The sequence below is a fragment of the Xenopus laevis genome, chromosome 2L, assembly GCF_017654675.1.
Source record: "Xenopus laevis strain J_2021 chromosome 2L, Xenopus_laevis_v10.1, whole genome shotgun sequence".
NCBI lineage: Eukaryota > Metazoa > Chordata > Amphibia > Anura > Pipidae > Xenopus > Xenopus laevis.
This window is the reverse complement of record NC_054373.1, coordinates 153,274,881-153,291,405: the sequence shown is the minus strand read 5'-3', so window position 1 is coordinate 153,291,405 and position 16,525 is coordinate 153,274,881. Positions and strand designations below refer to the sequence as shown.

The following is a 16,525-nucleotide window of genomic DNA, read 5'->3' as shown; positions in this document are numbered from 1 at the left end:
ATGTATATATGACATTATTGTATCAGTTTCAGTGAATTATTCATTCATGATCAAAAGCCTGAGTTAGGATTTAGTCATTCAAACCTGAACCCTGCTAAAAATAGAAGTATTTACCAAAAGCTTTGAATTATTGTGCACAATCCCAGCATATGAAAGTACTTACAAAGCAAAAAAATCTTAATGAAAAATAGATAAATACCATCATGTACAGAATATTTATGTTAAGCTGAAAAAAAGGCATCTTAAATATAACTACCTCCACATGCAGGTACGTACACACCAATTTGTAGCGATAGATAGGGCTTCCTCTCCCCCTTCCTCTCTCAGCCCCCACACTCCCCCCTCTCAGAATCCCGCTGCTTGGTGTAATGAGCTGGAAGTTACTTTTATCATTTCTGACAAACTAGGACACTACTTTAGCAAAGCAGAAAGAATGTGAAAGAAGAACATTAAAGAGGAAAGCAGGGGAGGAAAAGGGAGAGGAGGGAAAGGATGGGAAGAATACAGGAGACCTGGCTAAGGGTAGGTTAAGATGGTGGAGTAGTACAGAAAGCATAGGAGGGAGAAGGTAGGAGAGAGGTGAAAGAAGCAGGGCAGAAGTGGAAGAAAAGAACAGATGTAGAGGAAGTATGGCAAAGGAAGAAAAAGGAGGGCAGAGGTGAAGGAAATAACACAGAGAAAGAAAATGGAGGGCAGAAGTGAAGGAAATGGTGCAAATGAATGCGAGGAAGAGCAGAATAAATGTAGACAGAGGTATAATTGATAAAGAGAAAATAGGAAAAAGGGAGAAGGGCAGATGCCAAGGAAGTAAGGCTGGGCAGGAGGAAGAAAAGCAGAGGTTGAGGAGGCAGGGCAAAGGTGAAGGAAATAAGACAGAGGAAGACAAAGGTAGACAGAGGTGGGGTGTGGAGAAAGATGGACAGACAAGGGGGAAAAGGGGCAGAGGTTAAGGAAGTAGACAGAATTTATGTAACAAGAAAAAATAGGATTTGGGCAGAGGTGAATGTAGAAGGAAGTAACCACTGGAAGAAAACAAGTTACAGGACACAGAAAATTGACAGAACAAAAGAATAAAAATGCAACAAAGAACAGAAAGGCGTTGGAGACTGATAGACTATGAACCTTTTACAGTTACAGCATACAAGATATTGTGAGTGAAATCTCCAAGTAGCTTTTGACCGCAAGGGCTGCTTGGAGTTCTCGTTTATAACAGACAGGTTGCATGAATAAGATCCATAGATTGTAGACTGAATACCTTAAAGGTAAAACTAAAGTCCTCAAATGTACTGCTGTAACAACTTTATGTATAATGTTACCCCGTGGGGCTCCCCCCCTCTTTTCCTATAATGAAGCTTCAAATGCCAAGCAGTTCACAGTCTCAACCAATTTTCACAAATGTTTTGTACATTGGTGTGGTAGTTATGCCCCCTTTTTTGACTGACAGGTAGTTGCAATGCGTGTACAGGGGTAAAACATACTGCCATACTATCAAATATATAATAAATGTAAAAAACCTAAAGAACTTAGGGGCAGATTTACTAAAGGGCGAAGTGGCTAATGCTAGCGACTTTTCACTAGCGTTGCCACCAGCAAGGACATTGCCAAATCACTAACAGGCACAGGCTCCAATTTGCTAGTGAACGGGACTGTCGCTAGCGTCATTCACACTCTTTTCACTGTGGCGAACGTTCGTTACTCCGCAAATTCATTATAAGTGTGGATTTTACTGAACGCTACCTTTCGCCAAAGTTGACTTCGCCACCTCAGACCAGAACTGCTAAAAAAGAAGCTAGAATTTCCTCAATCTTCTGTCACTTGCATCATAACTGTGTGCCGACAATGCATTAAAGTTCAAAAAACGCTGGCGACTTTTCCTTTTTTTTTTTAAGTGGGATTGGCTGCAAAAGTCCTAACAGACTTTTTTTTGAGTCAAGTCTCCACACATTTTACAACATACAGTATGGAACATTGAGTTTACAGTGGGCTCATGTGTAGGGCATTATATTAACTCTCTTGACTGTATTAAGGTTCCCTGGACATGTGTAATAAAAAGTGGTAACCAAGTATTTGCACCAACATTTATAATAAAGACGTCCATACAACTTTAAATTTCCTGCCGTATGCAAATTGACCTAAGTGCAAGATCACTAGCGAATTTTCGGTAGGCATAAATGAATGCTAGTGCATCTTCGCTATGAAATTCTCGCACAGCCGAAATAACGCTAGCGAAAAGTCACCAGCGTTCGCGCCCGGGATGAAACTTTGCATTTTAGTGAATTAGTGCATTCGTATAGCATCTGTGCCTGTGGAAGTGGTGCGAGGGGTTACGAAGCTGACGCTGGCAAAAATTTGCCCGTTAGTGAATCTGCCCCATAATATCACAAATTACAGTACATTATATTTAACAGGTGTAATTGCACAATGAATTATCCCTGCAGAACAAGGTATGCCAACTAGCTAAAGGTGCCTTAACTGGGGGGATAGGTGTGTGTGGATAGATATTGACTTCAGAGAGGGGATGCAACTGCCCACTTAATAGAAGCATTGTGCAAAACCTTTACATAAAGACCACAATGATATATAGTACATAATACAACTCCAACATGGAGAAAGGTCCTGTACTTTCCAAAAGAAGAACGTCCTCCCAGAGTGGAAAGACAAATTGCCAACCAGAATGCAATTAGAGCAGGGACTGGGAGTTGTAGTTTTGCCACAGAATATTAAGGTTGTCTATTTCTAGTCTGTGCCTTCACGAGTAGCATATTATATTTAAACCTCACATTGCCTCCCTTGAACACGAACAGGCTGCAACAGCAGCAGAAGGAATGGATGTTGCTTTCTTATCTATTATGAATAAAGGAAAGAAACACTCAGTCACGTAAAACCCCAAATGCTTTCAGGTTATTTTTAAAGATATTTGTGAGCGCAGACAATAGTGGCAGCACAAAAATGCTGCATTTAATAATGAGGCACGACGTGTATGCCGGCAGACGTTTCTAGCCCTGTAACGGAAGGAAGTGATGCGTATGCCTTTCTGATCTCTGCGCCTGTGTCATGCGTTGGTGGCACGGAGAAGCTCAAGTAGTTCCGTATCTTATGAGTTTGTCACTGAGTCACTGTCACGGCACTTTCCCAACAGGACAGGCTGTTTAATATGTATCATCCCACTCTAAAATCAGAGGCATAAACTATGCTCTCTCCAGTGTGGGAAAATTAACATTCCCAAAGAACAATAAAGTATTCCATTGCAAGGAAATCATGATATGGCCAAGGGAACAATCTACAGTCCCTAATATGTAGCAAATGGGTAAAATACGTTTGGCAGTAATCATATAATTAGGCAGGGGAAGTGTGGGAGTGACATTTTTGTTTGGGGAGACTAACAATAGAAGGCTTTACATTGGACAACTCTGAATTATGAATATATATATATATATATATATACAGTATATATATACAGATTACTTAAAAGACCATAATGCTGAATGTTTCTTTGGAAGAGGTCATGCCAAATAAAGAGAGAAGCAGTTATAGTCTTTCTTGTCCCAAAGAAAATAACCTTTTTTCACTTAGGTAGGACTGATGCATGGACACTGCCTTGGCGGGGCGCATCAGCTTATGCAATTTGTACAAACCATGTAACTAAAAGTTTCTCTTTTTACCAAATACAGACAAGTTCGCTCTAATCCAATAATTTGTTTAGTTCAGTATATGATATAAGCCACACACCCATGCACCAGGCTGATTATAATTGCAACACATGGATGAGCTGCATTTTTTGTTTTTGTATGTTTATATAATACACAAAAGCCATGAATATCCTGTAAATTATATCCTTATAAACGGTGAGTAGTGATGTCATCAGTTATAAACGGTGAGTAGTGATGTCATTTCTGTCACATGACTTACTAAAATTTGTGTATTATAATAAATAAAGTACCCCCAGTTGTAAAATATGAGGATATTAGAAGTTACCTCGGAGTTCCATGACCTGTATAAAAACACTCGGCCTTCGGCCTCGTGTTTTTATATGGTCATGAAACTCCTCGGTAACTAATAATATCCTTATATTTTACAAGAGGGGGTACTTTATTCACTATATACACACATAGAAAAAGCTGGCACTCACGTAACTAAAGTTCACACGCGCCTGGGTGCACAAACTTTGAAGCTTGAATTGTGAATAAATGTAAAGAGAAGAGTCAAACTTTTTATGAATGCTGTATATATATATATATATATGAATCAAAAGCCAGCAGTGTCAAAAAGAGATATATTATTGCATAGTATGTACAACCGATGTTTCAAGGGAGACAAGCATAAGGTCGGTTGTACATACTATGCAATATTATATATCTTTTTGACACTGTATGACCCTTGGTGCTGGCTTTTGATTTATAATTGTATATGCTAGTTATCTGTGCTCAGGGGCAGCTACAAGGTAGCTTAATGCAAAGTGGTGCTGTCCTATGATCTTATTTATATATAAATAAAAGTTAGCCTCTTTGTGGGGAGGCTTCCCTAAATCCACATTTCCACAGACCATGTTAAAGGAGACAGACGCCGTAAGTAATAATAAATGGTGCTGGTTTTACTCTGTGCTAAAAATTTTATTAACTTTAAAAATAAACCTTTTATTGGAGCTTTTCATAGGTCTGCTATGCTCCCTGTCAGTTTTTCAAATGGGCAGAACGGTACTTGCCAGAAGAACAGTAGTAGGGTAGAGTCAATCACAGGCTGGCATTCACATAGGCAACGCAAGTCTTCAGTTCACTATTAGGTCCCGCTAGTTGCTGATTGGCTCCTGTCCTTCAGTGCATTTGGCTGAGTGTTGTCAGCTCCCCTGAACAGCCCAGGAAAACAGCCAGAACTAATAGGATTTGGAGCGGATTTGGAGTGAAATTTTCAATAAATCAGCCTGAAACTTTTCTAAGCACATTTCTTTAAATTTAGAGGAATATTATTCATTGGCAAATTCTTGTTTTGTTACACATTATAGCACCTTTAAAGGAGAAAGAATGGTTAAAACTAAGTCAGCTTTATCAGGTCTATACACATACACCAGTAAACCCTCAAATGCTGTTCTGAGTCTTCTGTCAAAAGAAACATTGCATCTTTCTCCTTCTATTGTGTACACATGGGCTTCTGTATCAAATTTCCTTCTTTCAGTTCTAAACCTCCAGGGCTCGGCTTGAGCATGCTCAATTTGCACCTCTCCCCTACCTTTTCCCTCCTCCCCTCCCTGCTGTAATCTGAGCCCAGAGCTATGAGTGAGCAGGGAGAGACTCAGGCAGGAAGTGAAGTCACACCAAGCTAATATGGCAGCTGCTATCCTAAACAAACAGAGAAAGCTTCCAGAGATGTTTACTCAGGTATGGTAAAGCATTCTATAGAATAAATATAGCGTTCTAGCTTGCACTATTGTGGCTTATCTATTAGCAATAAACTGCCTCGGTAGGTAGGAAAGCTTGCTTTTCAAGTGGATGACACTTTAGACAGAACACCCCCTGTTAGGCACGGAATGGCAATCTATAGATTATGGGCAGACATTGTTTAACTGGTTCCTGTGTGTGTGTGGGGGGGGGGTGTTTGTGCCTCTGTGTACTTTAAATTCCAGGACCTATTTTGAATCTCAGTCCAGACTTGCCCCAAGCCCTCGGCATAGAGCATAAGCACTGGTCCACTCTCTGGGCTTGGGCACGACCAATCATTCATTGATCAGATGTCATACAGGAGACCTGTGCATCATTGCTGAACCTTCACAATGTATGTATTGTTTAAGTAATTAAATGTATGTTAATAATAATTTATAACTTGCTGTCTGTGTAGATTTATTATATGTATGGTATTACATATAGGTGCCACAAACAGTTATTGGTTATAGTTATACAGTATACAGCCTGTATAGCTTTTGAATAGTTCAGGATCCTCCTCATCCCTATGTAATGCTGTGCATTCCTGGTAAAGATGGTGGCACACTGGGAGATTTAGCCATCTGCAATAAATCTTAGTCGTCTTTGCTACTCCAGACGACTAATCTCCTCAAAATGCATTACCCCAGGCAGGAATGTGAATCACTGGTGGGATGGCATAATCGTCGCTTCGGTTTTCTGAAGTCGTCTAAAGTTGCAGGATCAGGGCAGTTCCCAGGGAGGGGTATCACAGCCCAGTCTGTCCTGATCATGGATGGAGGCACGCCAACTCATAGGGGCTGATTCACCAAGAGTCGAATATTGAGGGTTAATTAACCCTCGATTTTCGACTGGGAATTAAAATCCTTTGACTTCGAATATCGAAGTCGAAGGATTTTAGCTTGATAGTTTAGTTTGATCGTTCGATCGAATGAATAATCCTTCGATCGAACGATTAAATCCTTCGAATCGAACGATTAAATCCTTCGAATCGAACGATTAAATCCTTCGAATCGAACGATTAAATCCTTCGAATCGAACGATTAAATCCTTCGAATCGAACGATTCGAAGGATTTTAATCCAACGATCGAAGGATTATCCTTCGAACAAAAAAACGTAGGCAAGCCTATGGGGACCTTCCCCATAGGCTAACATTGAGTTCGGTAGCTTTTAGATGGCGAACTAGGGGGTCGAAGTTTTTTCTTAAAGAGACAGTACTTCGACTATCGAATAGTCGAATAGTCGAACGATTTTTAGTTCGAATCCTTCGATTCAAAGTCGTAGTCGAAGGTCGAAGTAGTCGAAGGTCGAAGTAGCCCATTCGATGGTCGAAGTAGCCCAAAAAACACATGGAAATTCGGAAGTTAGTGAATCGGCCCCATAGTGTACCTGCTCTCTCCTATAGCAGACACACAGGATTCCTGTAGCACCACACTCAAGAACATCAGCAGTAGATTTTTTGCAGTTGCAGAAGGGCTACAACAGTATGACATTTATCTGGGAAATAATACATTTACATATGTCAAAGACGCTTGAAATGCATTGCAAAAAAAAAAAATTGGAAATCTCTTTATTATATGTACTGTACAGACAGTATGCAGACAGACTGTACGATGGAGAGACAAGCGTGTAATTAATGATGAGATTTCAAGCAGGTAATCAAGATAAGACCAATCACATTCTGTACTAAAGGACTCATTTTATGTTTGCAAGCTGATACAGCTGGGGAACCAGAGAAGAATTATTTACAGAAACTGGCAGTCAGCATAAAGTATTTTAAGAAAAACTAACATGAATCTGCTGGCGATGAGAACAAAGCCTGAAACACTTTAGGGGTCATTTACATTACAGAACGCAGTATGCAAAGTGCAAAAAAATCCCCACAATCAGTAATTTTTCCGCACTTTGCATAATATGTTCTCCCCTTCTTATATTACTGGGGCTACTACTAAAGGTCCACCACACACTTTAACCTTCAGTATTACATATATATCTATATAACCTACCCATATTCTCCTGGATCTCTCCTTGGCTAACCAGCTCTATGCCTGTTCATGCTTGAAGAACCCTAACCTTCTATTTTTAAAACTGAAAATGCAACATTTATAAATGCAAGCATGCTAAAAGCCTCTCATTTTATGATCTATTTTTCAGAGGGTTCAAAATTTCCCTTTCTCTCCTTTTGCATAAATTTACTGAGATCAAAGATTTTTTTTTTTTAATTAATATATATTTTTTATTCTCTTGCCTTTTTTATTGTACTGGGCATAATAACTATGTAAATTGTTCACCAAAACTTTTTCTACTATTGCCTATGTTGAAGTGGATGGCTATATTAAGAAGTTTTCCCCACTAATAGTTTCTTTGGACGAATGAGACCCATTAATCCATCAGCAATCTTCTGTCCAAGGGATAATGCATGGGCCAGCAGAGGTAAATTGCTGGTACAAGTTGACTAGTTCAGTAAGTCAACCAAGTGGTTCTGAGCCACTACCTGCTCACCTACAGACACAATGAAAATAACAGTTTTCATCTATATCATGTGTAGATGGACAAATTATGCTGATTGGATATATCAGCCCTGGATCTTTATGGAAGGGTCTGCCCATCGTATGACAGTTTGCTGGATAACCCTCTGCACATGCCAGAGTATAATCCAGCCATGGTCTCTGCTTTGGTGCACAAGAGTGACCATGCTCATCTGAGGACCCAACAAGTGGGCAAATATACTTCCAATAGTAGTGGCAATCATTGATGATTGTGATGGCCTGTGAATGGATATGAGACAAAGTTTAACAACGGCGGCTATAGGGCAGCACACCTTTGTCCTGCTATAGAAATATTTGTATTTAGCCAACAGTCGTGGAGAGTCAGCTAGAAATTATTGTTATTAGAAGTGTTTCTGTAGTGATAATGACAACTGCCTGTGATATCCAAGGACTGCCATATGGCACATTGTCTGCATGCTGCAACTGATGGTAAGATTTTAATCATGTGATGAGTTGTAAATATTTATGAGCAGCAAGTCCAGTCCCTTATAAAATCAAGTGTCAGGGGACTGACATTCAACAGGCCATAAATTTCTTCTGTTCTGTGACACAATGTTATAGTGGGAACCCCCTCCTCTGATTCTGTTAACTGAACCATTCCCCCGAGGCCAAGCTCCTGCCAAGAAGGAAGACATAAAGGAACCTATTCACTAGGGAATCACAGCCCCTTCTCATACTACATTCCAAACAAGGTTAAATGAAAACTGTTTAGGCAAGCCACTTAACCCTTTCTCTGCCACCACTATGATTGTTTGCTTTCCTGCGAAATTCTACAGCTTTTGGGACATGTATGTCCCAATGTATGATATGTACACAGAGATATAATACAAAATCACTCGCTATGTCCAATAGGTCACATAAGTTTCTCGTGCTTATTAAGGCAATAGCAATTAGGAACTGTGGGCTTTTGCCCCCTCCTCTACTTAGCAGGCAGGTAGGGTCGATTGAAAATAAACGCAAGTTCTAGAATTGAAGGGGTCTCGTGTGTCAAGGTCCACAAGTCACACTAATTTCATAATAACATGTTACTTAACCCCCCTAACTGATTAGAAATGCACCCTTTAGGCTGTTGCTTAAAAGCTGCTAAATGTTCTGTTAATCATGTTCATGTTCATGAGTATCGGGCAGTAGACTCCTTACACCTTGCCCAATTCTCCTCACTGGGAGTTGATCTAGGAGCAATATCACACACTTGCCGTGTAGCACTCAGGCCTGTATTATCTTTAAAGGGGAACACACAAAAACATAACTTTTTGAAAAGTAAACATAATTTCAGGCAACTTTACAATATACATCATTTAAAAAATATGCAGACTTTTCATGATTTTTAATGGTTTCTGACAGTTCCGTAAGCCTAGCCCCCTGCTCTGCTGATTTCTCTGACTACTTTGCTGAGCTGTTATACTGTTACTTTGTATCAACAGCCAGTTGCACTTAGACTGCATCCACCAAACCCCACAATTCCCTGCACATGTGATTTCAATAAGGAAAGGAACATCACAGTGCAATGCATTGTGGGTTATGTAGTTCCTGCATGCTGCCTGTGAGCTGTTGAGAATTTGTTACAATTTGTAACATCAGTGTTTTACTCCCTCCTTCCCTGCCAGGATTTCAAATCATGCAGAAAGAGAAAAACTGTTAAACAGCTGGATATCAGCATAGAAAATAGCATTTATTTATACTTTTTGAAGAAACAGGGTATATTAGGGGTTTCTGTGTTATGTGTGCCTCTTTATCAAATTTTGGTTTGGAAGCAGGAGTTCCCCTTTAAAAAAAATGTAAAAAAAAAAATGAAAGAAAATGTAAAAATATTGCTTGGGAAAAGGGACAGGAGCGCTCCAACCCCCCACCGTATGTTTAATTCAATATATTGGAATCCTTTTCTGTCTAGCGGTTATTTTTACGTTCATAAAGACTTGCTCACCGCTGTTCTAAAGTGGTTCGGGTGGACTTGCCCCGAACCCTCCGCTTTAAACTTTCCAATACAATAAGTTGTGGGTCACTCACCGCTCCTGTTCGGTGGCCCGGGTGCTGCTCCCCAAACCCTCAGCATGGGGGAGACATCAAGACTTGGAAATCGGCAGTTTGGCATGCACTCAACAGGACTCCAGACAGCGGTAAAATATCTCTTTACTTTATTGCACAAACATCTATCGTCCTAACGCGTTAGGACGATAGATGTTTGTGCAATAAAGTAAAGAGATATGTTACCGCTGTCTGGAGTCCTGTTGAGTGCGTGCCAAACTGCTGATTTCCAAGTCTTACTGTATCTGTTTGGCTGTTTTTTAGTCTCTGTTCACTGCTGTTTTCGACTTCTGAAACAATGTAGCAGAAGCCAGCTGACCTGGCAGAAAACTGACTTTTGGTACATCAAGAAACAGAACCAGGCAGGCATACATATATGGAATATATGGAAAAGCAGTAGAAGTAAAATATATAAATATAATGGCTATGATGAGCTGAGTTATATCACAGCCAAAAAAATGAATGTTTACTAGCTGCCTGAGGAGTAATATCCACCCTGTATAATTGTACACTTAGTACCACCACAACAAAACAATGCCTGTGTGTCTCAGATGTCCCCATATCTTCACCTCACCTGGCTCACGTGATGAAACCTGCATGCCTTCTCTAAAAATCTTAATCCCTAAAGAGTGAATGGGGGCTGGTAATCAAGCCATGAAAGCTAAGGAGACAAAGGCAGTGTTTGGGTGTAGACAATAAAGAATAAAAAGCAACATATATAAGCAGACACATACACAAATGTAGGAATAGTTACAGAGGCAGCCTGGGCAGGCTGGGACAGGTATTGGGGCATACTCACATGCCTGTAATTACACTGAGAAAGCACTGGCATTGAGGAAAACATAGCTGGGCCATCAACCATGACAGCTCATCCTCTGGGCGCTGCAACTGGGGCATCCCATTAATGAGCATTCAGCCAAATTCTGGAAAATTGGAAGAACATCTGGGAACATTTTAACCCCTTGGCTAAGAGGCTCTGCTGTTTCATTTCTTTTTTTCAATGGCATAGGCAGCATAGAGATATAGGCAGAAAATATTTATTTTGAATGATTGCAGCCATCAAAATGCTGTTCACAGCAGGGAGTAGTGCAGCTCTGTTGCACAAAAGAACCTGCTCCTATACCCTCTTTGTTTACATACTTCCTTACTTGTACATGCCTAGTGTTTGCTCACAGACACTTGTGTATACATGCTGGGCACTGACACCAGCCTAGATTAACATAAGAATCCAATGGGGTACAGGTAGCAGAGCTGGGTAAGGAAAGGATGCCACTACAGCTCTACAGACCGACTTTTCTCATGCATAACGAGAATGCAGTGGCTCTGGTCCCAGGTGCTAGGTTGAGATGCTGCAAATTGCCATTGGAATATATGAGAATCACTATCAGTCAGTACCTGAATAGTTCCAAAATGCCCACAGACTAAAGTTGAAAGTCTGGCAGTAGCATTCATTATGGTACAGGTAAAGGGGGAATGGTAGCCCTACAGAGTGGACATGAATATAGATGAAAGATAGGGAAAAAAAGAATGCAGTAGACATTGCAAATGGGTTAAACAGTAACAAAGAAATATTTGAATTGACGTACCAGTTAATTCTGTCCAGTACATGTTTTCTTTAAAGTGGAAGCCTTGATTTTATTGCTTGCGCTTATGTGCTCCCTCACAGCAGACTTCTTCTCCCTGTTGTATAAACAAACAGCCACCTATTTAGTCTCAGGTCCAATGAGTTTACTGAGGCTATATTAAATATTCAATACCTGGCCAAAGAGCCCTACAAAAATTGAAAGTAAATGCATTTTTAAATAAAAAAATCGAGAGATTCTAGAAACAAGTGCATATTTATAGGAGGGTACAACTGTCATATATGTACATATGAAATCCTTCACAATGATGTGTACCTGCATGTTTTTTTGTTTTCTTGGTTTGACTAGCCCATGTAGAAAAGAGACAGTATAAGACAACAAATCTTGGAGGAGAACAAATCTGTTAACTTAAAGGGTAATATCAGAGCAAACACTAGTGTAAAATACAAAGGCACTAAGAGAATATTCACTGCAATTAGAAACAACAAAAAATCTCAGTGGAGGGACCCGAAGTGTGGGTAGATTTAGATGTCATGAAAAAATAAATGAATTGACTTCTGCTTGGTGTTTGCACAGGCAAATACAGACTGTAGTTTCCTGCCCGGTCCGGCTAGTTGCTGATTGGTTGTTGATGGAGTGTCGGCAAAGCTGCTAGTAGGAAATTTAACAGATATGTGGGACAAGGTAAACTGGAAAGAAAGGAACTTCTGCATCACTGGTCTCTCCTGGCTTTTAAAGTGCGCCCACATTTTCCACCAATGTATTTTCCACCAGCCTGTATTTAGATAGAACACCCCCATCTTCATTAGCTAATCAAGTGTTTGCTTCTCCAACTCCACTCTACATCCTCTATTTCTATTCTGCTTTCTGTTACATCTATGTATGAGTCCTTAGTAAGCTACCTTTTGTATGAATCACTCTTAATTCATATTTTATAGAAACATATTAATAGATCCAATATCTGTTTACCGTATTTGTTTGTAAGTTGAACTAAGTTGTTTGAGGCCAGGTTCTTATACCAATCATTGGTTGACAGCCTATAGCTACTAGACTTAAAACAACCCTGTACCTGGAAAGATTATGGATCAGTTTGGGGTGGCTCCTATATAATTGTCTGATACCAAAAAACAGAAGAGAGATAGGATTTTAGATCTGGGACTTGGGAGTGAGATTGTGATGGGATGGATAATAATAATGATAATGGCAATAATGATTCTGCAATATATTCCTGGAAAATGAAAGACTTACCACGGTTATCTTTTTTGTTGAAAGTGGAGTAAATTATTATGCAGGCTGAGAGGGGTTCCCAAACTTTTTCATATGACTGTAATTAACATTTCTCTGGCTTTCCGAAAGGATCTAGAAAGGAAAGGCGCCGATGCGCAGTACTGAAGGGGGCTGTGATTAATATTGTTATTTGTTTTTGTTCTGAAAAGTAAAGCAATGTTTCATTCCAAGCACTACTACAGACTTCCATTAAGCAAAAAGCGTGTGAAACTCCCAAGTTTTATGGAAATGCCCTGTGAACCCAAAATGATGTTTGTTCAGCCATGTAGATATAATAACTGTTTAATTAGTCTTTCAGCAAAAACGGATTACTTGTTAGCGGCTGGCTGGAACCATCCTTTAACCCATTTATTTACTGGGAAACTAGGAAGACGTTACAAGTAATGATCCTCTTTTCCATGACGTTTATTATAACAGATGCCATGCTAGAGATATTAGATCTGAGGCCCCCAAGCCAAACAACTACTCTTAATAATCACTGACAACTCAACCACAGCGAAAGAACTGTAGGCTTACCCTAAAATTTCCAATTAATAGTTAGCAAATGTGCCATATCAGAAGATGGCCATTGGATCAGACGCTAGTAAAATCATCACCAATTTGTTAGGGTCATTTACAAATGGAGCAGAGAGAAACTGTGGGCATGAAGCAGTCCTTGGCAAGTGACCAGACCTACAAGAAAGATCCCTATTACCCAGTAAAATGCTACAGGAATTATACGGCCTAGTACTATACCCAATGACTGCCCTGGAAGCAGAATTACTAATATAGAAGGGGAAGAATCACCATACCTTAAATCTGCTGAAAAAACATTTCTGAAACATTCATATTATATAAACGCAATATGATTGTTATTGCCACCAATATGGATTTCGTGCAGATTAGTTACCATCACTTACAAGCTACTCTTTTATTATTACAGAGAAAAAGGAAATATTATTTTTTTAAATTAAAGTAGAATTATTTGCTTAAAAAGAGAAATGGCATTTGGTAATTTGGAACTTTCTAGATAATGGGCTTCTGGATAATAAATTCTATACCTGTATTAAAACTGTATTATGTATTATTTTATTAATACTTGCCTGTGTTTACTAACAAGTTTCTATGTGAGTGTCCCCCATGGAAATGAGTGTCTTTAACTATTTGAGAGCTATATAGGTCATAGAATCTGCATCAGTATCAAAGTACCCTAGTGCCACTGCCATCAATTCTATGTTTCTGGCTTTTTTCTTTCATCAGTGCCAGGCAGCATGTTTACAGGCGACACGCAGAGAGCCATGCTCAAAGAGTCGCAGACATGAAAGGGTTATATGTAATCTTTAAGACTCGTTTCCGCTTATTTAGATGACCTAATCTGTGTAGTTATTTCACTGCTATTAAAAACAGGAGGTTATGTTTTATTTTCAAGTGTATTGTCTTTCACTGTTATTGGATCTCTCTGGGAAACAGGCAGGCACTGTATTATTTATATCACTGTACCGAGACAACACCTTCCCAGTTTTATTGATCAAAGTGGGAATAATATAGGAATGAAAAGCAAACGTTCAAGGAATTTTAAAGTTTTACAAACATAAATTCATCTCTGTTACCTACAGGTTTTTAAACTTTTTCTTTATCCATAAAAAGTACTAAGCTGGCTTTTGAGCATAATGATATGCTTGCAACAGAGCAATTTACAGACACACCTAGGCGTCTCCACTTGATTCACATAAAACGATAATACGTAATACCTCCCAAATCTCATATGGTCACATGGGGACAGCTCTATGGAATCAAGTTATTTAAGTACAGCCTGGGTTATGAATACAAATTCTCAGCCAGCAGTTGATAAATTTGAACATAACCCATGAACACAATTTTTCCATGATTTCTTAGGATCAGTGATACCAAACAGGCACTCGTCCAGCTGCGGGGTTGCTGTGTGTTAGGACAGACTGGTGACAGACTGATAGTATAGGCTTCATCTGAAGTCAGGTCAAAAGTGAAAGGAAAGGGTGTCATTTCATCTGTTTCTAACACAACCCCACCCTCTAACACAACCCCACCCTATTTAGCTGCTACATTATAAAAGTGAAGGCAGATTGAACATCATAATAGTATTTAACCCCAGTTAAGGGGATTGTTCTATGGTGCTGTACAACATGTATCAATCTTAAAGGGTTCATTGTTCACCAACAATTTTCAGTTTAGCTGTTTTCAGATAATACACCAGAAATAAAGACTTTTTTTAGTTGCTTTCTATTTTTGATCAATTTTAATTTAAAGTTTAATACAGGTATGGGATCTGTTATCCGGATACCTGTTATCCAGAAAGCTGCAAATTACGGAAAGGTTGTCTTGCATAGAATCCATTATAATCAGATAATCCAGATTTTAAAAAATTAGTTCCTTTTTCTCTGTAATAATAGAACAGTACATTGTACTTGATCCAAACTAAGATTTAATGAATCCTTATTGGAAGCAGAACCAGCCTACCGGGTTTATTTAATGTTTACATTATTTTGTATTAGACTTAAGGCATGAAGATCTAAATTATGGAAACATCCATTATCGGGAAAACCCCGGGTCCCATGCATTCTGGATAACAGGTACCATACCTGTATTCCTATCTCTGGTGCTTCATGACTGCATTTAAGATAGGGATGCACCGAATCCAGGATTCGGTTCGGGATTCGGCCTTTTTCAGCAGGATTCGGATTCGGCCGAATCCTTCTGCCCGGCTGAACCGAATTCTAATTTGCATATGCAAATTAGGGACAGGGAGGGAAAACTAGTGACTTTTTGTCACAAAACAAGGAAGTAAAAATGTTTTCCCCTTCCAACCCTTAATTTGCATATGCAAATTAGGATTCGGATTTGGTTCGGTATTCGCCCGAATCTTTCGCGAATGATTCGGGGGTTCGGCCAAATCCAAAATTGTGGATTTGGTGCATCCCTAATTTTAGTTTAATTTTTAGTTAGGCAGAATCAGCGAATCCTTCATGAAAGATTCATCCGAATCCTAATTTGCATATGCAAATTATTGGAATGGAAATGTAACATTATTGAAATGTGAAATTGTTTTGTGACAAAAAGTTATATGATTTCCCTTCCCGCTTTAATTTGCATATGCAAATTCGTATTTGGTTCGGCCAGGCACAAGGATTCTGCCAAATCAGAATCCTGCTGAAAAAGGACGAATCCTGGTCAAATCCGGAACTGATTTTAGTAATCCAGGTGTAGAATCTGTGAAATGTTACAGTTTCTCAGCAGCATCTGTGGATTATTGGCAGCCACTGTATCAATTATAACAGCTGCCTTTAAGGCAGAGACACACATGGAGATTTAGGGGGATTTAGTCACCGACAACAAATCGTCTCTTCTTCGGGCGACTAATCTCCCCGAACTACCTTCCCACCGGCTAGAGGCTAAATCGCCGAGGGATGGCACTCGGAGCACTTTGTTTTCCGAAATCGCCCAAAGTTGCCTCACAAGGTTTGGAAGGTAAACAACTCCTTTAAAATTAAGCTATTCTTTACAGAAATGCTACTGTGAAACTTTTATTTTTGGCCCGGGTCCTTCTATATTAGTGAATTACCGTTAGTTTGCACTTCTATGGACATCCACAAATCACAAATAAGGGATCTTTTACAATGCAGGACAAGGTGCAAAATGCACAAACGGGCCACA

General features: G+C 39.5%; 1 protein-coding gene across 3 annotated transcripts in view; it reads right to left on the bottom strand.

Annotated features, from left to right (window-relative positions):
• The window catches only part of znf385a.L (zinc finger protein 385A L homeolog), a 108,856-nt gene that overhangs the window by 70,288 nt on the left and 22,043 nt on the right, over nt 1-16,525 (bottom strand). For all 3 annotated transcript variants that reach the window (XM_018247540.2, XM_018247542.2, XM_018247541.2), the window contains one exon: nt 11,573-11,666. In XM_018247540.2, the coding sequence (XP_018103029.1) occupies nt 11,573-11,594 (22 nt within the window). In that variant the 5' untranslated portion in view covers nt 11,595-11,666. The remainder of the gene's footprint in view (nt 1-11,572; nt 11,667-16,525) is intronic.